Raw genomic sequence first — 24443 nt, 5'->3', positions numbered from 1 at the left:
AAGTGCAGCATTGGGTATTAATATACATTTTTACATTAATTTGAACCTTGATAATAAAATCACTAAATTAAAATTACTTCACTGTTCAAAAAAGTCTGTCACAAAGTAATTCACAACCTTTGTTGGTAAATGACGTGAGGGGTGAAAAGGTCTATCAAACAATACAAGGAACATGGCAGAATTAACAATACGCTGCTGACAGAATGTTCTCATGACCGACATGTACTCAGCTGAATCAGAATTTATATTTGTTGCACTCTGTGGTTTCCTACATTAGTCATTTTTTCACACTGCCACTTGACTATAAATGTGGTGGATGTATACCACAAACGTCCCTTAGAACAGCACACCGGTAATAAACAAGATAGGCTACCAGCCATGACATGGTTATTTATAATCTCGGTGCATCTGATATCTAGCACCCTGGAGAACTTGAATAAATGTTAGTAACGCTTTAGGTGCTTACTATAGCAAGTCAAAGCTCTTGCTGTGAAAATGTCCAGGGACAATTGTGTACATCAGTAATGCATACCTGTTCCGCCACTCATTGAAGCAGAAATGTAACACCTTCAGTTGCAATTGCCAGTAAGACCCATTTTCTAATGAAAAAATAAAAGCACAACAAGTTTTATGCAAACCTCGTGAGAGGCGAGATGTTGCAGCAAAATAACGGTGGAAACATGAGTCAGAGTTGGAGGGAGGAGTTTGTTGTGTTGGAGAAAGTTAAGATAATAAAGCAGTTCTCTATGTACACAACAAACTCCTCTTCCTTGTTTCCATCCAACACGTTCTTGTTCCTGCATCATGGTCTCTCTCACTAGATTTCAGAGCAAGAAATTCTTGTCCTTGAGCGCAAGACTTCTGTATCTGGTTTCTGTTACAGTGGGTTACTTGTAGGGATCCTTTCCATGATGTTGTCAGACAACTCGCATTACAGTCTGAGCCTGTTGGTGGCAAAAAGAAGCACGTTTTGTGGACGTAATTTTGACAGGCACAAATGCCCCAAAGGAATACGCTGCAGCCACTGCAGCCGGTTCACAGAAGCCATGTACTGCATGGATTCCAAACTTTTTGTACCTACTAGTCATTTTGACACCAAAATATGTGCAAATAGGGTCCAGGTTTAAAAATACCAAAATGATCCTTTTACTGTCTTTTCTCATGGAGGAATTTCTGATTCAGGCAGTCCAGTGCTAGACGGGATCCCCGGGTCTTTGAAAATGCAATGTCAAATGCTGTTCTCATTTTCATTGTCACATAGTTAGAAAAAGGGAATTCAATTTTAATTTTGACTTAAATGGGCCATGAGCAACATGGACATGTAAATGCGATAGACTGGGGGTGCTGTTTCACTCATTGCATTTGAATATAGTCCACTATAGAGCGGACTAAGTCTTTGAAAATGAAATGTCAAATGCTGTTTCCATTTTCATTTTAATATGGTCCTAGAATGCTCACACAAGTATGTGAAAATGACAATGATTGCATTTTCATTAAAATTTTTACCTAAGTAACACATACATATGTGGAAAATGATAATGTTATTGTGGGATTACATTTTCATTTTCAAGTCTGCATGATAATTTTAATTTAGTCCTCTATATGCTTCCATATTTCCCAGTAAAGTGACAGGTGCGAGTGTGTTTGTCTGTGCACATGGGAGTGGGTGGTTTGTGGCGTGTCCTTCCTTTCTTACGCATGAGCGTGATGACGAAGGCAATCATAGCAACCAGCATGGCGACGGGGAGGCTTTGCCTTGCTCCTCAACTGCTTAACCTAATAAGGCTGTTACCCTTTACTTTACTTTACTTGATTACCTTACACAACGTTGCAATGTTTACAGTCGAGTACACTGTAGTTTCTGGATGTGTCCAAGCTGTGCCGTCGCTCCCCCAGAATATTTATGAGGAAAATGGGATACTCTGATTGTAACATTGTCATGGACTCGAGAATAGGTATGCAAACGCTATTAGCATTAGCATTAGCTAGCTGTTTGGCTAGTTAATCGGCAGAAGGAAGGACATTTCAATTGCGCTTAGGCAGCAACCCAAAGAAACTCGTGCTCACAGCGAATGCACTATAATACTCTAATATGACTTCAGGTTTATCTTGACAATGGTCAGCCCTTTCCTCACATTAAGTTACTTATTCTCAAGACTTCTTTTATACAGTAAGTTAACTTATGCAAATAATACAGTAACGTTAACGTTATATCTTGTAACATGGTGCTTCGATTAACACTAGCTAACGTTAGGCTACATTATTTAAAAACGATATTTTATGTTTTTGCCGTGTCGACGTTTACTGTCTTCAGAGTGGTATTAATTTTTACACTACCGTATTACCATGGATTACATTAAACTACATTAACAACAGACATATTAAAAACAGATACAAATCAACCGAAATACATTCAAATCAAAGTATAATGTTGTAAAACAGTGTTGCTGATTAAAAACACTCACCTTTTGAAAATGGTTTCATTATTGTATGCATAGTTGATTAAATTGCCTATCTGTTCTGAACTTACTTTAAAAAAGAATTACTAATAATAGTAATAATAGCATGCTAGTTAGAACAGAAATGTGCAAACACCAGACACGTAGTACTTTCCCTGAGTAAAGGACTGCAGGATTATTATTATTAATGATTAATGTAATAATAATCCCTTTTTTTAATACTACTTTAAGACTTGTTGAAAATATTTGGACTCTTTAGTCAATAAATGTTATGAATAATGACACATTCCCATCAGGAGTTATCAAAGCCTAAAGTGATTTCTTAAAATCACTTGATTTCTGACCAAAATTTAAGAAGGTATTCAGTTTACAAAGATAAAGTAAGTAAATAAATAGTAAATCTTCACATTTGAGAAGCTGTATGCACCAAATGCTTGCTTGATAAATTACTGGTAAGTATTTATTAAAACTGTCATTATTTTTAGGGAGTGTATCATCTGGACTGGGTTGCAGCCCTGGTACAAGAGGACAGACTTTGAAAAGTAGCCGTAAGTATTAAAATGTGCTAATACTGTAATGAGAAATAAACCAAATCAGTATTGGTCAGTGGTAATGTACTAGCTTAATTGTACAGTGTACTACATGTTGTTCTCTGTCCTGTATTTTTAGCTTTCTGCCCTCCATCCTCCAGCAAGTTGACACAGTCCATCATTAAAGACCACATGGTGTCTCATTATAAAAAGGTTTACTCAGCTAAAGGTGAGCAGCATGGCTGGCATACATCATGATCCTTACATTGACATTCAGTAGACCAAACTAATTAAGCTCCTGCATACATAATATGCTTACATGTTTAGTAGTTAAAACATGTATCTTTGTTACATAATAATAAGATTAATAAACTGTTGTGATCTTACATTTTTGCCTTGTTTCACAGCTGCCATTGATGCCTCAGTACCCAAAAGCTTGATACACAGTGTAAAGTGTAAGTACCCAAGTATCAAATATTAAATGTTTACTTACATTTACAGTTACATTTACTCATTTGGCAGACGCTTTTATCCAAAGCGACTTACATTTGAGGAACAACATACAAGCATCTACAGAGCATCAAATACAGATCTACAACTGAAAATACACACTAGTGAGAGCAGCAATAAATACTAGTAAGAGCTTATTGTTCATATCACATCAATGGGGTAAATACCTAGGGAAGGAAGTAAGAGTTAACAAAAAAAAGTGCAATCTATACAAGATAATTGTAAAGGGATAGAAGAAGAAGAGCACAGGAAGTGCATGTTAGAGGTTAGGAGTTAGAGGTGTTATAAGAGGAAGTTTTCTCGGAAGAGATGAGTTTTCAAAAGCTTCTTGAAGTTAGAGAGGGACGCCCCTGCTCTGATGGCGTGTGGTAGCTCATTCCACCATCGTGGTGTCACAGATGAGAACAGCCGGGACTTGGATTGCTTTGTGTGAAGAGATGGCAGAGCCAGGCGGCGTTTGTTGTAGGAGCGTAGTGACCGTGAAGGAGTGTAAGTTTGTATTTTGGAGTTTAGGTAGATGGGCGCAGACCCAGTAGTCACTCTGTATGCAAGCATTAGTGACTTGAATCTGATTCTGGAGGCCATGGGGAGCCAGTGGAGGTCACTGAGTAATGTAGTGACATGAGTCCTTTTGTGCTGATCAAAAACCAGACGTGCTGCTGCGTTCTGTACTATTTGTAAGGGTTTCACCGCATAAGCTGGAAGACCTGCTAGGAGGGCATTGCAATAGTCGAGGCGAGAGATAACCATGGCCTGTACCAGAAGCTGGGTGGCATACTGAGTGAGGTAGGGCCTGATTTTCCATATGTTGTATAGAGTAAAGCGGCATGACCAACTCAAATTACTTCAACTCAAAACCCTTTTTTGCTCTTGAAATGAGGATGTATTTCTGGGCTTTTTATAGGTAATTTATTTTTAGCATTTTAGTGTAAATGACTTTCATTAACTGCTAACAGTCAGGCATTGGTGTGTCAGTGGTAGTCAGAATCAAAGACCAACATTTTCTCTCTGAACTCACCACTTTGCACCAGTGTGTAGTAGTTCGGGAAGACATGAATCATACTACAGGCAGAGACCAATTTCTACACTGACAGTAGTCTCAGTAAGTAATAGTACAATGCAGCCCTCATCACATTTGAGTACAGGATGCAACTCATCCTCATCCTTATCTTTAATGAAAGTCCCGCTCTCTTATATTCTATGACCCTCAAATACCTCACAGTTAAGTGCAGTGAGTCTTTATAAAAATAAAAGACATTTACAGAATAACCCATGTGGTGTATTGGGAATCAGTGTGTATAATTGTGTTAGATTATCCAAAGGTGGCTTTTTGCTTTTAAAAACACATGTTACATTGTGTTTGGGAAGCTGCTTTGTAGCCAGTGATAGTTACACAGTGCTGAGTAGACTATTTCCTGTGTCTATTTATTTTTTCATTGCCTGTTTGCAGACCACGACCAGCTCAGACAGGAGCGGTTGAGGAAAGGGGGTCGTCCTCAGTCAGCCCACTCTCTCTCACAGAGGAATTGCAGAGCCTCCTGCTCCCCTGCCCAGGTAAGAAATTAAGGCAGAGTCACTGATGTGTTTCTCATTGCTTCATGTGATGCCAACGAATCTTATGCAGTAGCCTGACTAGAAAACTTGCCAATCAGAAGTGTTTGAAGGCTTTAAATACAAAGCCTGCATAATTTGTCTTTCAAACTTTTTCAGTATGTACAATACCTGATTCAATACAGTGTTTGCTTTTCAGAGTAGATTATCTGTGCAGTATGATGACAGCCCCTACCTCTGCTCAAGGAGTTCATCAGTCTCCAGCCCAAGGTTCAGCACCTCCTTTCATGCTAAGGAGATAGTTTATCCCTTGTGTAAAGTCAGATCACAGAACCAGTCTCATCATACTCGCCCAGCATCAGAAATAAAGTACCAGAGCCCAGAGGCAGCTTCTCACAGGATGCAGTCAGCATGTTCACTGGCAGCTTCGGGGGATCAGAGTTGCTACAAGACTTTCCAGGACCCTGTTCAGAAGACGTACAGCGGAGACCTGCTCCAGAAACACTCACAGCACTTTACCCAAGACAAACCATTCACACCTAAGACCCTGAAATCAGACAAGAGCTCCTATCTGTCAAAATATCGTTATTACAGAGCACCACGGAGGGAACCTACTGAGGATTGCACCAACTCACAATCGGTGCGACAGGAGATATATCATGGAAGGTACTTACCAAACATCTCTGAAGGAAAGCAGTATACCATAAAACGTTTAAAATTTAAAGCCTTGTCCCAATTAGATGGCCATCCCTCTTAAATGGCTGGGTGTGGTTACATGTTTTGAAAAATAAACACAGGTCTCTTGAGCTAGTTCTAAGCTGCTTAGTGTGTGCATTGCAATATAGATGTTTAAACTTTTGTCAATATGGACATGTTATACTTCGTTAGATTTGTTAGATTCTCCACAATTCAATCGTTAAGTTCATTTTACGGAAGCAATTAGCACAAAATTATTACTGGCATGGTAAAGGAATTGAAGGCCTGTCCCATATAGACGCTAGTCCCAAATGTAGACAGGGTAAGCAAATAAAAGCCCGCGCTATTCATTGAAGTTTTACGGTATGTGTCTAAAACAATTCATTCAACATGTTTAATATGTGTTCTAATGTCTTAAAAGTAACTTAAATTCTGTCTTTTTTATGCAGCACAGAAAACAAGGAATACACACAGGAATTTTATGAACCATCTCAGGTAATTTCAAATTTTAAATCAACAATTTTATTTTTAATGATTAATTAATCCATTAGTTGATCATGGCTTTGGTGTTTGCACTCCAATTCTCAAACATCACTTAAGATATACTGGTTCACAGCATGCCTAAAAACTGATCCCCTCCAAAAGTATTGGAACGGTAAGGCAAATTCCTATGTTTTTGTTGTTCACTGACGACATTTGGGTTTAAGATCAAAAGATGAGTATGAGACAAGAGTTCAGAATTTCAGCTCTCATTTCCTGGTATTCACATCTCTCAGGACATACCATCCTTTGTTTGAACCCACCCATTTTTCAAGTGAGCAAAACTATTGGAACATGTGACTGACAGATGTTTTGTTGCTGCCCAGGTGGTGCCTTATAGGTTGATTGTCCAAACATTAAATAGCTCTGCATGACTAGTCTTATAAAGACTGCGTTTCCTGTTAAAGAGGATAAACCAACATGAAGACCAGAGAGCTGTCTATGGGAGAAAAGCAAGCCATTGGCAAGCAGAGAAAAGAAGGAAAATCGACCAGAGCCATTGGACAAACATTGGGTATAGCAAGCACAACAATTTGGAATATACTGAAAACGAAAGAAACTAGTGGTGTACTGAGCAACAGACGTCAAACAGGTCGGCCAAGGAAGACAACAGTGGTTGATGACTGAAATACCGTGAGAGCTTTGAAGAAAACCCCCAAAACGACATCACTAACGACCTCCACAGTGCAGGGGTGAAGGTATCACAATCCACTGTTGGAAGAAGACTCAGGGTGCATTTTAAGTGAGATTCCAAACCGCAGGGAGCACAACATGTTCACTTCAAAGGACACTGTGAACTGACAGTGAACAACAGTTCATCAGTTCGCAGGAAGTTGACAAGAAAGATTACCCATAAGCCTTTGAACCTCATAGGAGCTAACAATAGAGCAGACCACAGAGTTTGTATATCTGTAATTATGGTCGTTGTAACTAATGTTATCATTATTTATATGATCATTTCAGAGGTTAGGTTGCCTAAAAACAACAATGCTACATGAATCTTTTTAAGAATGACGCTGCATATCTTATAAATTAATCCAATCACATTCATTCACAAGTTACATACATTTTAATTGAATATAAATAGAAGAAGTTATGGAAATATAAGTTTTGTAATTGTATCAGTTTGTTTTAACATATATTCAATATTTAATTTCAGTAAATGTCCACAGTAGCAGCGGGTATCCAAGGGGTTTACGTTACCAGGGTAACACACTGCGGAACTGACGTGTGCTTTGATGATGTTGCAGGGTGTTCCAAATGGTAGAATTTTGTCAAGGAAAGTTCCCTTAACCGACAGTCCCTGAGCAGGGAGCAGGGAGTACTGTTTATGTACACTGTGGATTGGAACGCAGCCTCAGAGAGCAGAAATATAGAGGCACACCACAAGATGCAAACCACTCATCAGCAGTAAGAATCGGAAGGCCAGATTGAAATTTGCAAAGAAGTACAGAGATGAGCCGCAAAAGTTCTGTAACACAATCTTATGGACTGATGAGACCAAGATTAATGTCTACCAAGGTGATGGAAAGGCCAAAGTGTGGAGAAAGAAAGGAACTGCTTATGATCCGAAGCATACAAGCTCATCTGTGAAGCATGGTGGAGGTAATGTCATGGCTTGGGTGTGCATGGCTGCTACTGGAACAGGCTCATTAATATTTGTTGATGATGTAACTGATGATGGTAGCAGCAGAATGAATTCAGAAGTGTACAGAAACATTTTGTCTGCCAATTTACGGAGAAATGCATTGAAACTAATCGGGAGGAAGTTTATCATGCAGCAGGACAATGAGCCAAAGCACACTGCCAGCAAAACAAAGGACTTCATCAGGGGAAAAAGTGGAAGGGTTTAGACTGGCCAAGTCAATCACCTGACCTGAACCCAACAGAGCATACATTACACCTCCTTAAGAGGAGACTGAAGGGAGAAACACCCCGAAACAAACAAGAACTGAAAGAAGCTGCGGTAAAAGCCTGGAATAGCATCACAAATGAAGAATGCAACAGTTTGGTGATGTCGATGGGTCGCAGGCTTGAGGCAGCTATTGCAAGCAAGGGTTATGCCACCAAATATTAAATGTTATTTACTTTAAGATTATTTGTTCCTTTACTTTTACACACCTAAGAATGCTGTGGTAATACAAACAGTGATATGTCCTACGTTGTTTAACACATCTAGATGTGTATACCAGGAAATAAAAGCTGAAATTCTGAACTCTTGTCTCATACTCATCTTTTGATCTTAAACCCAAATGTCTTCAGTGAACAACAAAAACAAAGCAACTTACCGTTCCAATACTTTTGGAGGGGACTGTATGTCAGTGAAGATGACTGCAGCAGTTACCTACACTGACTGAACTGAAGGGCTTTATGTGGTATAGTATCCAAATAAATACTACGTAAAATAATGGGGTATAATTTTGTGTTGCTCAAGGTCAGTAATACTTAGTTTATTGTCCCTTTAAACCATAAAGAACTGTTTATTGTCAAATAAAACATTTGATTATTTGATTAGCCTTGACAGTATTGAATATCCATTCTCATTTTACTGTCCACTTTGTTTTACAGGGATTTAATACAGACCATGAGTGGTCTGAGGATGTGTTCAATGGCACATATCTCTCAACATCTAGACAACACAGTCGAGCAAACAAGAGCAGAGACCATGATTTCTTTGACTCCTCTTCCAGGTAAAATCACACAACTTAAATACTATGTAGCATTTTAAGCATAATGTTATACTTTGTGTATTTTCTCTGTAAAGTTCCAAAAGAATATAAGCCTCATCTTTTAGGGTCTCACCAGAAGGCTGGAAATCTCCCAATATGAAGAGTGTATCTACAGAGTAAGTTGTCTTTGCTAATGTCTGATGCTAATATAGCTTTTAATTGATGTTATAGAGAATTATTGCTACATATATACAGATTTGACAGTGTGATGCTTTGGTAAATCTTGAGAAAATTTAAAATATTGTGTCTGTGAAATAATTCTCATCTGTTCTTCAACAGGGAGGAAGAATTAATGTATCTCGAATTCATTTCTGCTGTAACAGAGGATATCTTGTCCAGGGGACACATCTCTGATAGGTTTGTCATTTTCTCTATTCTCTATAACTATTTTCTATTTACAGATATTTACAGCACATGTGTAGCATAAGGAAACTCTTAAACCCCCAGAGTCATTTTTACTGTTGTGTGTCTATGTCATCTGCAAGGGTCCTAGACAGGGTGATAAAGCGCCATATTGACATGAATCGGCAACATCTTGATGAAGTGAGTATATAACTTAATACCAAATATGTCAATCAAGTCTTGTTTAAGTGTTCAGTCTACAGCTTTAAATAAATATTGAAAAAAATTTAGAAGGTTGTCACAAAGGTCTCTTCAACTTCTTCTCATGCATCCGATTGCATTGTTTGATTTTAGGGTAAAATGCGCCACCTTCTGGAAGTGCTGCGAAAGGATTTTGAAGAGCCAGCCAACATATCCACCTCCAGTACAAAGCTTGAAAAAAATGAGAATGGCCTGCTTGATACATTCTTACCACATCTAGAATCAGGGGGGAAACAAGTGCAGACCAAAGAAAACAATGACCTGTTCCCATATGCGTCACTAATTAAATACTGTGATTTGCCAGATTTTGCTGATCCCTTATTGGTGTCTACACCCTTCTGCTCTCCTGAAAGGACTGATTCACCAATTAAAACAAATAAAAAGGATGGAGACGATGACAGTCTGGAAAAGGGCATTAGCCCTCCTCTGCTCAGTCAGCAAGTTTCCGATAATACAGGAATCAGTGACGAGAACTTCCAAAATCAAATAGGCATAACTGCACCAAATGAAGAAATCAGCAATGACACCCATGAATACACCACTATAGTCACTGATGAAGGATTTCATCAGGACCATGCTGAGGTCAGTCTCGATGGACAATCCGAGGAACTTGAGAATCTGGGGAGGAGTTTGTCAGAGTTGCTTCATGTGTCCAGCAATACACACTATAACAATGTTGAGACCACTGAGCAACATACAAATGCAGCTGCTTCAGGCAGTGATGATGAGTTCTGAGTGTTTGTGTATTCAGGGATTTAATGTCCTTTAATGTTTTTGTTACCAAGTGAGTGTTTTTCCAGAAAGAAATGGAATTTATGAAATGTCTGAAAGTATAGTTTTGTAAATGTGATAACGCTGGTTGTGTTTACCAAGCCCCACCTGGTGTAGTTCTGTTCTGCTTTTTTATCTTTATACAAAAGCACAATGAAAATTTTGCATGAGGTGTTGCAACTTAATCAGTCTTGAATGTCTCATTTAGGATATTGTAAAGTGGGCACATACTTGAACAGTAGTGATTGAGTCCTAACTGACTCCAGAGTAATGCTCTAAACATTATCGAAATTATTATCCCATAGTAACCAGTATGATTACATTTTCAAAGGATAGTCCATAGCACTGCACTGATGTCAGATGGAATTAGTGGTATCTTTTAGTTTGAGTGGATTGGAGAGTGTGTACCCAGTTAGACATAAGGACAGTATAATGTAGCTACAGTTTACATTTTCTGGTTTTCTAGAGCAATTCAGTTATAAAGAAAGTGCGTTTGACTTGACATAATGCCTCTGACATTTAGCTATAGAAGTTGACTGTCACCAGAAAGTGTCTTTACAATTGCAATAAATTTTCTATTCTGCTTCTTGTATGCTTGCAGCTGATTATTAAGTCCATTACTAACGGGTCATTACTCAGCCTGCAAACAGCAGCAAAACCAGCGTTATTACCATATTTGAGGGTCGCGACCTGAGCCATTTTGCAAATAATCACAGAGGGAAACTCTTAAACCATTGCGCACTATCCTGCGTTTACAGCTGTCAGTCGATGTTAAAGGTAAACAGACAGGTCAGCGACCAGCAGTTCAGGCACTCGTCCCATTTCTGGCATTTTCACCGCTCGGCATTCCAGCTGTCTGATGTCATGGCTCTGAAAACCTCCATGTATTCCTCCGCCACGAAGGGACTACAATGTATTTTGACGCGTTTCCCCAAGACAGTATAGTAAACCATATATTTTGTATAAAGTTATTGAAGAGTAAGAGTATATTCCCATGCATCTGGTGATTTATCAATTGCTGAAACATAGTTATTAAAGCTATAGAGCCGCGGATATAGACGGAATACGCTTGTTGCGCTTCTAATCCTAGGAAGCGAAACACGCTTGGACTTGAGTGAACTGTCGGACCAAGAGGCATGGGGTGATACGTTAGTTAGTCTTGATCCATAAACAAACTACAGACAAATGAGTAGTCTTCTGTTCCGATAAGTATCTAAAAAGTATTAATCAATTGACCTTGATGGCGGAATCCCTCAGGACCGAATCCTAGTTGGACTACTAAATTGCATCTGGTGGCTAACGGTAACGTTAACATTTTTGGCCAAAATATTTACCGGCGACGTCAGCTTCCCATGGGTGTCGTCTATTTGCTGGTACATAAGTTAGCACGCTAGCGTTAAAGTTAATTTGATGGTAGTTGTAGTAAACACTTACGTGGGTAGTAAAACTACAAATGAAAAGTAGCTAGTAAGTCTGGAAATTGTCAACATTTTAGTACAAACTTCTTTGAACTTCAATAAGTTAAGTTGTAACGTAGATCATTTGCAGTAAGAGTGATGCATGGTTAAGGTGGAAAGGAGCAGGGTTTTTGGCAGTGCTGAGTTCGACAGAAGGAACGTTAGCCTGCTGCGTATTGAATTAGGTCGCTCTTGTCAGAATTTGGATCAGACTATTCGCCGGAAGGGGATTAGTCTAACGTTAACCACAAACTTGGAATAATGGCAAGCCAACCTTATTATAGACAACATTAATTACACGGGCCAGGTAAGTTAGCGTGCTATAAATGTTTTCCCCAGTGTGAAAAACCATGAACTATTTACGAATTCAGAGAAATTGTAGCGTTAAGCGAATACCTTTGGTAGAAAATCAGAGATAACGTTAGGTGACTTAAAACAAAGTGCCTCATTTAAGAGGATTGCTTTACGTTAAGTGTTATGTTTGTCTGGTCTGGCATCTGTTTCAGAGTGACCAGGTGTGAAGACCATATGCAAAAGGATCGTGACACAGTCTTTAGTGATGAGAATGGCCACTGAAGTTGTGATTCAGCTTTTAGTTTTACATTCCCTTTTCCAAGATTCCAAGTTTAGCTAGCTTCCCCCTGTGTTATGTGGTATTTTGTAGATTTTTTGACATTTTTCTTATCACACTTTTCAGATCTATCTGTGGAAGATGAACCTCATGACTTGGAACATTCACACAATTTCTGATGGGACAGCAAGGAGAGTAATTTCTCTGGACTAAGTGAAGATCTCCCTCTTGAATAAGTGTGAAACATGCCCCTGCCATTTGGCTTAAAACTTAAAAGGACTCGAAGGTATACTGTTTCAAGCAAGAGCTGTCTTGTCACTCGTATTCAGCTGCTCAATGGAGAGTTTGTTGAGTTTACACTTTCAGTGGAGAGCACTGGTCAGGAATGTTTGGAGGCAGTTGCCCAGAGACTTGAGTTAAGAGAGGTATGTATGTGTTTTCATGCAGTACAAATGCTGAGTGTTCTCTCTTGTGGACGTTTTGATACTTTCCACCTCAGCAAGAAAGTGTTTATGGCAAGGTTGTCTTTCTTACTTGGAACTGGCAAGCATGACCACAGGAACTGAGATAACCAGTTTATCATCAACATAGTCATAATGTAATCTCTCATCATAATATGTGTCCTGCTTACCACATGAATTTGTTAATTACATACTCTAAATTTATAATTATATTGGGGATGCAAATAACGATTATTTTCATTGTTGATTAATCTGTCAAATTAATCAGTATTTTCTAAAGCCACAGGTGACATCCTCAAATGTCTTGTTTTGTCCACAACCCAAAGACATTCTGTTTACTGTCATAGGAGTAAAGAAACCAGCAAATATTGACATCGCAGAAGCTGGAATCAGATAATTTGGACTTTTTTTTTTGTTAAAACATTTCTCTATCCAATTAATTTAATAGTTGGCAACTGACCAGTTTAATCATTGTGATTAGCAAACAAATTCTGAATGCTTTTGAAATTTTCGTTCAGGCAGAGTGTGTGTCTGCCCTCACTTAGCATGGACAATGTGGTCAAGAAAAGGAGTTCTGAGTCAGGATTGAATCATGTACTTAGCTTCCTGTCTGGATTTGTTCACTGGGGTCACACTAGGGTCACACACTGACACCACCTGTTAATCATGTCCTGAAAGGGATGTAAACCTGAATGCTGTCATTCCCAGTTTCACCTAAAATCAACAGCTCAGACTGCTGAATGTGTAACCGCTCTGGCATAGGGACTTGCACTATGTGAGTCAGTGTGTGTTATTTTGCTGCATAATGTAGCAAGGCTTTATTTGTCATTAGTGAGGCTAGCAGTGTTGGTGACAAGCCTCCACCCTCGTTTAGATTTTTTTCTAGTATGCAATGGGTAATGCCGTGTTGTTTGTTGATGTCACCACGGTTGTTTGTGCAATCATGTGGTTTTTCGATAGAAAAGTTATGCAGGCTATGGAGTAGGGCTGGATGATATGGCCAAAAATGTTATCACGATAAAAAGTTTCATATCTTTCGATATCAATAATTATCACAGTAAGTATCAAATCGTTGTTTCTTTTGAGTTTAAAGGCTGATTTCTGCTCCTGAGTTTAAGTTGAAGAAACCTGATGCTTAATTGTCTATGAAGATTCTCAGTCATCCAGGTCATAGTTATCCAACGAAGGTTAAAGTCAAGGGCAACTGAACTTGGTTGAAGATACTGGAAGACGTTTCGTCCCTCATCCAAAGGGTGAAGAAGTCCTTTGGATGAGGGACGAAACGTCTGCCCTTGACTTTAACCTTCGTTGGATAACTGATGGTTAATTGTGGTTTAACCTTTTTTTTTTTTATGGGCAACACTTGATGCCAAACAGTGGATCACTTCACAAATCTGAGGTAGAACATTCAAAACAATTATGATAAAAATCTTTCTCAACAAATATGCACAAGTAAAATGAAGTAAAAGCTTTTTTCGGTCCTTTTTCCTCAACAAAATAAACATCTTAATAAAAAAGTTAAGTCTTAATTTGTGTATGATTCAAGTGAATAAAGTCAAACATTCATTGAATATTTATTGAACATTTGTTATATTATTATTGAATAAAATTATATTGCGATTTATTGTTTTATTGTCCAGCCCTACTGTGGAGTGATACATCTACAAGAGTTTGTTGGGAGTTGCACATACCTAGTTAAGGACTACTAGTCAATCAGAAGCAGAGCAGGATGGGTCCTTAAAAGCTGGCAAACGCGGTTTCGGTTCAGCTGTATATGTTCTGTAATATGTACAAATGTATCTTTCATCGATAAAGTTATAACTGAGCACTGTCTCTACATCACAGTAACAACTTGCCTGGAGGGTAATGTTTGGAAGGAAGAGTGGAGGCTGCAGGCGGACATCTTGTCGCTGTGTGCTGCAGCTCAGTGTTTTTCCACGGGTGTTTTTGAGGGCGTGTTGGACTAGCCGCTTGGCAAGCATTATGACGCGTGTTTTGCTATGACGTCACAGCAGAGCGGAAGAAAAGGCTGGACTACACTACTCAGAGCTGTTTTCAGGCAGCTCAGAGTAGTGTTTTCTGTGGGAGATGGGAACTTCCTTTGGGCTGGACTTTGGGCTTTTTCACTTTGCAAACCTGTTACATGCACAAAAAAAGGTAAATAACTCAATATAGGAGAGGGAAAAAGCCAAAAAGCATAATATGACCTCTTTAAGATGACTTCTGATATTGTGTTTTCAGTGATTAGTCAAATCAAGTTCACTGTCACATTTCAACCAATGCATGATTGCGCTATATGGTTTAATAGGTCCTGTGTTTGAAAATCTGTTAATTCAGCTTCAGCCTGATGTTGGTCACATTTAATAAGAGCCACAGTTTCATTTACATTGGACTGTAGGCTGTTTGTCGTCCAAGAAATTAGATGCCCTAACCTGTGTTGATGCCCTAACCTATTTGTTGTTATTGTCGCTTTGTTGTCTACCTGAAAATCACAATAGGTCTCTTTCAGCTAAATTGTCCTTTGTAAACAGTAAACAGCAAGCCTACAGTGGTTACTTTGTGTTTACTGTGAGATGTTCGGACAGTCACAAGACTGCAGGGCATGCAACCAGTCTCTAAATCTTGAAGTTTGCAACGGTTGAATTTTCAGGTCTACATATGTTTTTTAATAATATGTAGATGATTCGGAGAAGACCTGCACATTTGTGCACTTAATGTAAGTAACTAAACAGGAGGTGTGTGTGATATTGATCTCAAGCAGTCATAATATTGTTGTAAAGTCTAAAATGTATGTCAGTGTTTTTCAGGTGTAAATGCTTGTGCTTGCTTTCTTTGCTTGTTAGATAACGTACTTCAGCCTATGGTACTTAAACAAGCAGAACCAGCAAAGATGGATTGACTTGGAGAAGCCACTGAAAAAGCAGCTGGACAAGTATGGGCTGGAGCCCACTGTTTACTTTGGAGTAGTGTTTTACATACCCAGTGTCACCCAACTCCAACAGGAGATCACAAGGTGATGTTCCATCAGTCATACAAAGTGTCTTGTCGAAGCCAATAACCTTATTAGCTTAGTGGCAATTTATCTTCAAGAATAGCTGTTAAAATGTTATCAATTTTAGTTATGAAATGAATACCAAGCAAAGTTAAGTGTAGCCGCATCAAGTGTGTTTCTGTTAATAAGCTTTGGCCATGCTAAGGTGGCCTACTGGGAAAGAAGTTGATGAAGAGGCTTAATTGCTCAGTGTCCCTTTAACCAGATGCTTCTTACCTCTCCACATCCATCTCTTTTAATACTTAAATTCAAGCACAGAGGAATCAGGAATATTAAATGTGTCGTAAGTCATCTTAATACTGATGTATTTCAGAAGTTTTGCTCTGTAATGACTTTCAGCTTTCTGCAAACCTGGATGTAGTTGTCATATTTGGTTGTTGGCTTCATGTCTATCCACTCTTAAGCAACCCTCTCTTTCTCCACAGATATCAGTATTACCTACAGCTGAAGAAGGATGTTTTGGAGGGCAGGATCTCATGCTCGCTTGAACAAGCTATTCGTTTAGCTAGCCTGGCAGTGCAAGGTAATTTGAACAGAAACTTCAGTTTGATGAGCCTGATGTTTCTTGGCCTAAATCTCTCTGGTGACTGCAGCAGCTTCAACTGGGACAGTCAGAGTAATTACTGGTGCAATTACACAGCAATTGTCTGTAAATCATGAAACTCTAAACTCCCCCTCACATCTACAGACATTGGACTGGACCGATTATTTCCTGACTGGAGGCTCACACCCTATGTGGGGAGACCACCGAGATACAAAATACCTAACAAACTGATAGTAAATATCTTTGTTTCCAAAATGTAGTTTATTCTCAAAGCACAGCTGGAAAATTTAATTTCATAAATTATTGGGGTTTTTTACACCCTATATCTTGTTTTAAGGGTCTGCTGCTCACAGTAGTTTGCCTGAAACCTCAGTTCAGCCACTTAACCATGGGTTTATAGGAACATTTTTGTGATTCTTGTTATATATTGCACTTAACAAACACCATTGAACCTAAACCAGCATATTAAATTGGGCAGGTGTTTTGTGTGTGAATGTGAACTCTCCTTGCATGAGCTTTGGCCCTGACATGTCCTCCAACTTATGCTCAGCCAGAAGAATCTCAAACACTGCTGGCAAAGTTATATCAGGCACTGCAACTTACTGGCCTGGGTGTTAGCATAGCAGAGCCGCTGAGATCACTTACTGTTGCAGCCATGTGTTCAAATGACTGACCATGTTGCAGTGTGCCCTAAAGAAAGGCCCTTTAGTCACTGCTTAAGTTGTCATGCAAACTTGCCATTTATGCTCAAAATAAAGTTGACTATTCCCATTTTGTGTCCCTGGCTGGGATATTTTGGAGTGAAGGGCAGTTTTTGAGCTGTGCTGATGCCTGGGATACCCGACATTGTCGCGAGTGTTGCCAGCGGGCAGACTGAAGCTGGTAACAGTTTTGGACCTCTGCGTTGTCAGACGCTGAAGAAATTCCCTTGCATAACAAACGGGCCCCTCCTCTCCTAAAATTAGTCTTTCTTGTCATCATACACTGCAGCTTTCCAAAAGGCATTACACCATTCTGCAATTTTTGAATGGCTATTTTTCCTTTTACTAAATGCAGGGATTGACATGATATAGGGTTTTTTTTTTCCCCCACAGCTGACTTTGGAGACTTCAATCGCTACGATTCCCAGGAGTTCCTCCAGAAGTTTGCGCTGTTTCCAATTGTAAGCATTCTATTTTTGATGGAGAAAAATGGCGCAGCTGTCCTGTGCTTATTTGTGTTTGCCACCAGCATTGTGTCAGTCCTGACTCTGTCTTTTGCAGGAATGGATCCAGGATGAGCGAGTGCTGGAAGAGGCCACTCAGAAAGTGGCTCTTCTTTATCAGTCCTTCAGGTGAGCAGGTGTTGAAAGCATCATCAGCTCTGCTCCACTTGTTATCTCTATAACACATTGAATTGCACAGTGACTTTTTTGAATGAGTATTACCATGAAGTTATGCATTACTTTGCCCATTTGTGTCTTGTCTTGGTGTTTTATGTAGGTTCAGTAGGATTTTTTTTCCTTCTTTTTTTAATGAACAACTTTTTATTGGTTTCATGTTGATAGAAAAAAAGCATGTATACATACAGAGATGTATACATACAGATTTACAGAACACTTACTCCCTCATTCACTAACCTCAACCTACTCACCCCACCAATCACTCCCCTGCTCTTGTTGCGTGGAAACTGAATTTTACATAGCTATGAAGTATACATTACTTGAATTAATTTGGCTTCATGGTATATTATGCATGTACATAACATTCAATATATAGAGTTTGCCGTTAATGTACAAACATGCATATCCATACATGCTCGAATGTAAACTGCACAGGTGTTCCTGCACCTACATGCATAATGACCTAAATCTGTATACTTTAATTTGTCCCATATTTACACATTTAAATTTATTCATTTAGCTGACGCTTTCAAAGCGACTTACAGTTGCTATTCTTGTAAGAGGCTGCACGCCTCTGAAGCAGCTAGGTGTTAAGTGTCAAGGACACAACGGTGCATGGGTCACAGTGGGAGTCGAACCCGGGTCTCTCACACCAAAGGCATGTGTCTTATCCATTGCGCCATCATTAACAGCTTAATACCTATATTCAATCCCCTCATACCCTCCCTATTAAATGAACTACCAATAGGATTTTTTTTTAAGCTTGATGTTATTCCAAACGGGTCAGTGGGATTTTTGACTGTTGTTTCTTCATGTTTTGTCTTTTTCAGGGGTTTATCACCCCCAGAGGCAGAGATGTTGTACATGCAGGAGCTGGAGAAAATGGAAGGCTATGGCCAGGAAAGCTATCAAGCCAAGGTAGGCTTTTACAAAGTTCAGTCCACAATCTTCAAAAGCCCAAATCGCGAACAAGCATGACGTTGGCTTACTAGAAATTGAACTCATAAGCTGCATGTTACCTGTACCTCTACCATCGGGCAGCTTGAACAAAGAACTATTCAGCAAAAAAAGACAGGACTGGATTCTTTAAACCTAAAAAGACTGTTCGAATGTCTTTGTTTTGTCTCGTTTCATTTAAACAGGACAGTACAGGTACAGATGTTACCCTGGGATCCTGCCTCGATGGCATCTTTGTCAAGCATAAAAATGGCAGGCCGCTTCTTTTATTTAGGTAAGTCTAGAAACAAATTGGAGAATGTTTGTTTGACTCTCACAGCAATGCCTAGGAAGTCCTGAAATATGATCTACTAAATACGATGTGCTGAATAAAAGCCTTGTCTGGTAACTTGTGACTCTGAGCAGTAATTATATTCAATTAGATTATTCTATCAGTATAGATTGAGTTTTGTGGCACAGCTCAAAGCTATTTTTAGGCGAGGTTGTCCCTTGTAATGTCCCTTAATGCTCTGTAGACCTGAATGTGGCCCAAGAGGAAATGAGTCAGGTAGAGTGATAGCTGAAAAGGATTGTAGCAGCATTATCTGAAGTCGAGTGAGTGAACATTCTTGACCTCGGCTAAACTGCATCTCTCTACATACCATTATGACAAATAAATACCTTGATTGACTCCCACACGTGGATGGATTTTATTATGCATTGTTAAAGCTGTGCTACAGTCTCTTTTAAAAAAAGGCTTTGTTACCACCATGACATCATGTGTTTTTCTTCCTCTCCTCTTTCTCTTTGCCACTGCGCTTAAATTGTGTGTGTAGGTGGAATGAAATTAACAACATGAGTCACAACAGGTCCTTCTTTGCCCTGGAGCTAGCCAACAGAGAGGAGAGTGTTCAGTTCCAGACCGTAAGTCTCCGCTGCCATTGCACCCTTTCTTCTCTACCCGTCCCCTGGGACATTTCAGTCTCTTATTGGATTTAGCCAAATTTAAAATGGCCTTTGCTGTGGAACCTAACCATCAGCTAGTCTTAACAATGCATGCACCTATGTTTGTGTGTGGGTGGGGCTGTAACTAGGGTTACTTCGGTATGTTACCTATGTGTGGGTCATAAAGTCACATAAGATTAGCTGAAACTCGATGTAGAAGTACTTGAAGGTATACACAGGAATGGCTTTGCTTCAAGAGAAGTGAGGAAACACCACCTCCATCCTAATTGTCGCACCATCTAATGATTTTTTTTCACCCCTCTTTTGTGTAGGAAGACATGGAAACCTCAAAATATGTGTGCCGGATGTGTCTGGCCAGACTCAAGTTTTATAAGATTAACAAGAGCAGCCTGTAAGTGTTTTTTTTCCTCCCCTCAACGTCTAGCCGAGTTCCTGTCTCTTTGTTCTTTGTCGTCTCCTCTTTGGTGTAGCCTCACTTCTATCCTCCTCTCCTCCTCTCTCTTCAGAGAGGAGTGTGACCCCCTGCCTTCTGAGGTCTCCCAGAAGTCCCTTCTCACTCTATCCTTTCCTCGCTTTCCAATGCTCTCTCGTCCCTCTCTGCCTTCTAATAAGGGGTGAGCAACACAGTCAGCCACCGCCTACAGTATATCTATCAAGCAGGTGCCAACACCCATCCCTTCCTGACTGCGTAGCCAACAAAGCCACAGCAAACAAACTCTCTATATCTGAAATGGGCCTTGGGATTGGGAAGCATGTAGTGATTCTTCATCAAAGTAAAAATAATTTATGTATTTGGCTTATTATTTATTGTGGTGTGTGTGACTGGATGAGAGGAACAGCCTCTGTTTTGATGAAGTTAACAGGGATCAAAATCAATTAAATTACATTAAACCATTGTACACATCCACAGTACTATTTGTCCAATAAAGATGAAAAGACGTCCATTGTTATATTTTTAAGGTTATTTTAAATCTTTAAATAATTACTGTTATTCACTATCTTTTATGGTCCCATAATTCATTTGGTATCTTGGTCTTAGTCAGCCTGTCTAGGGCAGGATATCAAAACCTCAGTAGTTGTTGAGTGCTGACTGAAATGTGTCCATGAAATTCAAAGTTGGCAATGAAAGTTTAGTCAGATTATTAGTTCTCTGTACATTTTTCTTGATCAAATATTTCCAGATATAGGGCCTAGTTATAAATTGGGTGTGTTTGTCAATTGAAATCAAAACACATGCCCCAAGTCTTCTCTTTTACACCACGTTTGCTGGTGCACTGGAGAGAAAACATTGCATGGTGTACTGAAGAAGAGTTGAAGGACTTGTTATAAGTTTGATGGACTTGACCTGGGGCCTCCATATATAAACTCTGCGAACGTACTAAAAGGTTGCACACGCTGGTTTTCACACATGAGCCACTGTATTATAAACAAACCAGCAGTGTTATTTGTGCTTATGCTAGTGAGCCGTAACTATTCCATAAGCACCTTTCAATTAAAAGAGAAGCCAGCTCATATCTCCCCAATATTTCATCTGCACTGTCTCACCATCATATTCCCCACCCCAGGAGTGCAGAGCACTGCTGTATGCTGCGGACACTTGTGGTCTGTGGCAGCTGTTAAAATGCTAGGGTGATGCCAGGTTGTGGCAGGTAGCAGGAGTCAGGAAATTCTGGCTTGCCTTTCCCCTATATTAATTCTGAATATAGCTACTGAGTCCTTTTCACTTCAGCTATGTTAACGTTAACATTTGTTTTTCAGCCAAACCCAGCCCACAGTTGTCAACCCAGTCAGACGGAGATCCTCTACTAGAATATCTCTGGTAATGCTCCCTCAAAAGCCATTTCTGGATTGCACTGCAGCACATGATCTGTATATTAAAATCATTATTTAGCTGTGTGTGCGTGTGTGTGTGTGTGTGTGTGTGTGTGTGTGTGTGTGTGTGTGAGACCACACAATTGTATTTTATTATTTGCTCTTGGACAGTATTCAAATCATGTGAGCCGAAACTGAATCCCTCTCCCGTTGATTCACAGCCAAAGCCTCAGGCCTACTTGATGCCCCCTCCGCAAATGCACTACAATGGCCATTTCACAGAGCCTTACACATCATCACAAGGTATCTATTGTATAGAGCGTGGCTTGTGACTAGAAACCTAAAAAAATTAGTGCAAAATACATAAAGTTATTACACGATGCTAATAATGTTGTTTGTCTTCGGGTAAATTTTAATGTTGCTGTTTTGTTCTCACAGACAACCTGTACATGAACAATCAGAACGGTTATTACTACCACTCCCAGACCAGCCTGGACTGCTCTCCTCTGGAATACAGCAGCGGAGGGCGTTTACGTAACGGCAGCGTGTACAGCGCCCACAGCACCAGCTCTCTAACCAATCCCCAGCACTACCTTCAGCCCTCACCCATGTCCTCCAACCCCTCCATCACTAGCGATATCACCAGGCCGGACTATGTCCCCTCGCATCGCCACAGCGCTCTCATTCCACCTTCCTACCGCGCCACACCTGATTACGAGACAGTGATGCGTCAGAAGACCAGAGGAGCAGGAGGTGGGATGGTTTTGTCTCAAGAGCACAGGCAGAGCCACTCCATGAGGAACCTGAACATTGGAAACTCGTACGCCTACAGCAGACCAGACCCTCTAGTTTACAGCCAGCCAGAGATCAGAGGGGAACACGGTGGTGCAGCCCAACACCATCACTATCCCTTCCATCTGGGCTCCAGCTTCCACAGTCCCTCTCCATACCCCTACCCTACAGAGAGGAGGCCCGTAGTGGGCGCGGTTAGTGTCCCAGAGCTCACTAATGTCCAGTTACAACAGGCACAGGAGTATCCAGCCCCGAACATCATGAGGACACAAGTGTACCGACCGCCTCCACCCTACCCGTATGCCCATCCTCGGCCTGCAAACAGCACACCTGACCTGTCACGTCACTTGTATGTCAGCAGCAGCAACCCAGACCTGATCATCACGAGGCGTGTGCACCACTCAGTCCAGACTTTCCAGGAGGACAGCCTGCCTGTTGCCCACTCTTTACAAGAGGTGTCAGAGCCTCTTTTCAGTGGACCCCCACACAGACACCCGTACCATGCTCAGAAGCGTAACTCCATTGAGATTGCTGGATTAGCACATAGTTTAGAGGGGATGAGGGTCAAAGAGCGGACCGTGTCTACTTCAGGAGCTGAAACTTCCACGCCCCCTCCCGTCCTGAGTGGTGGTCGCTCTCAGGGCTCTCAGCTCAACGTTTATTTGGAGCGTACCAAGACAGAGAACAGGGGTGACATTAAGGAGGACATACAGTATGGACACAAAAAGTCCCTTTCAGATGCCACCATGCTGGTTCACAGCAGTGGTGAAGAAGAGGAGTTTGAGGACGATAGTGGGCGTCACACTCCACTTTCTCAGGATGCAGTAGCAGCGATTGTTCCTGACCAGGTGTCACAACAGCATCATAGTTTGACATCTCTCTCTTCTCTGACGCCTCAGCAGCAGACTCCCATAGAGCCGCCTCCTGCATATCCCATAGGCTCCTCTCTAGACCCCTCTATAACCAGCTCCTTGACCTACAAGGTTCACCCCTTGATCCAGGAGGGGGAGCCTCTGTACTTGCTGCCAGATTTACGACAGACCAGGATAATGCCGTCGGTCTCTGAGGGAGACCTGAGTGGCCAGGCCAAGCAGAAGACTAAGAAAGACTTAAAGAAAAGGCCTGTGTCTGATGTGCCGCCTGGAAAGAAAACAGTAGAAGGCTTGCCCCCTCCGGTGAGTCCTATTCCCAATCTACTCCTAAGCTAATGGCCAGCCTTTTTAACAACTGATACTGTTACCTGGAATTAGGGACTTGTACCCAACAGTACATGTTTTTGGTACTTTACTCTCTCTGTTATAACAAAATGTAATTTCTGTTGTAAAAATAAGTCCAAAAATCTCTATTTAAAAAAAAAAAAAAATAATAATAATAATAATATTTTAGACACCACTCAAAATAAAACCCCTCTCTTCTCTTCCAAAGCTCTTCTCACAGCTTTTAGGTATGTTTTGTGTTTGATCAGATGTTTCCTCAGGTTAGACGTTTTGCCCTGGCTAGAAGAAGAAGAAGATATACTTCATTTAATCCCGCGAGGGGGAAGTCAATGTTTTCACTCTGTTATTGTGTTAGTATTTTTACACACAGGTCTGAAAGAAACACACATGCACAAAACCCATAGCAACACACGGAGAGATGTCCGAGTGAAGGGGCAGCCACTCAGTGCGGTGCCCCAAGCAATTCAGGGGTTCAGGGCCTCCTTCGGCAGTGCCCACAGGTGAACTTGCACTTCTCCAGCTACCAGTCCGCCCTGGTCCGAGCTGGATTTGAACAGGCGACCCCCCCCGGTTCTCAAGCTAATCCTTACGGACTGAACTAGCTTTGCATTTTGTATTGCTTTGAAAAGAATGACCACGATAGCAACCACTTTCTGCTCACCAAACAAGCTGCAGGGTTGACCAAAAAGCAAATAACTGCTCCCCGTGTTCAGTTTATTTATTTATTTACACTGCTCAAAAAAATAAAGGGAACACTAAAATAACACATCCTAGATCTGAATGAATGAAATAATCTCATTAAATACTCCTTTCTTTACATAGTTGAATGTGCTGACAACAAAATCACACAAAAATTATCAATGGA

The 24443-nt window shown here is 40.4% G+C and overlaps 2 protein-coding genes across 4 annotated transcripts in view; both read left to right on the top strand.

Moving 5' to 3' along the window:
* The first annotated feature begins 1744 nt into the window (after positions 1–1744).
* spata7 (spermatogenesis associated 7) lies at positions 1745–10972 on the top strand. Of its 2 annotated transcripts, none has more exons than XM_046063640.1 (12): positions 1745–1955; positions 2945–3007; positions 3129–3218; positions 3397–3444; positions 4950–5053; positions 5250–5716; positions 6196–6241; positions 8855–8976; positions 9081–9131; positions 9295–9372; positions 9501–9558; positions 9712–10972. In XM_046063640.1, exons 1-12 carry the CDS (start codon positions 1904–1906, stop codon positions 10351–10353), a joined length of 1821 nt encoding a protein of 606 aa, XP_045919596.1. In that variant the 5' UTR covers positions 1745–1903; the 3' UTR covers positions 10354–10972. The 2 variants fall into 2 exon arrangements, with proteins under 2 accessions (XP_045919596.1, XP_045919595.1); XM_046063639.1 differs by lacking the exon at positions 1745–1955 and adding an exon at positions 2016–2170.
* A 332-nt stretch (positions 10973–11304) lies between these two features.
* The window catches only part of ptpn21 (protein tyrosine phosphatase non-receptor type 21), a 20525-nt gene continuing 7386 nt past the window's right edge, over positions 11305–24443 (top strand). The window contains exons 1-13 of one of the 2 annotated variants that reach the window (XM_046061987.1): positions 11305–11691; positions 12544–12842; positions 15722–15891; positions 16356–16453; positions 17569–17636; positions 17737–17807; positions 18686–18773; positions 18998–19086; positions 19628–19715; positions 20069–20148; positions 21516–21576; positions 21791–21872; positions 22008–23536. In XM_046061987.1, the coding sequence (XP_045917943.1) occupies positions 12663–12842; positions 15722–15891; positions 16356–16453; positions 17569–17636; positions 17737–17807; positions 18686–18773; positions 18998–19086; positions 19628–19715; positions 20069–20148; positions 21516–21576; positions 21791–21872; positions 22008–23536 (2604 nt within the window). In that variant the 5' untranslated portion in view covers positions 11305–11691; positions 12544–12662. The other variant, XM_046061988.1, reaches the window with a different exon arrangement.

This window comes from Micropterus dolomieu, linkage group LG11 (genome assembly GCF_021292245.1).
Source record: "Micropterus dolomieu isolate WLL.071019.BEF.003 ecotype Adirondacks linkage group LG11, ASM2129224v1, whole genome shotgun sequence".
Lineage (NCBI taxonomy): Eukaryota > Metazoa > Chordata > Actinopteri > Centrarchiformes > Centrarchidae > Micropterus > Micropterus dolomieu.
This window is presented reverse-complemented; position numbering and strand designations above follow the sequence as displayed.

Bases quoted from the DNA above. Each gene is read 5' to 3' on its own strand.
- spata7 (XM_046063639.1), top strand. From the start codon at position 2,116: ATGGTCAGCCCTTTCCTCACATTAAGTTACTTATTCTCAAGACTTCTT. The intron at 2,171-2,944 runs GTAAGTTAACTT...CATTATTTTTAG, and splicing joins CTCAAGACTTCTTTTATACA to GGAGTGTATCATCTGGACTG. The intron at 3,008-3,128 runs GTAAGTATTAAA...CTGTATTTTTAG, and splicing joins ACAGACTTTGAAAAGTAGCC to CTTTCTGCCCTCCATCCTCC.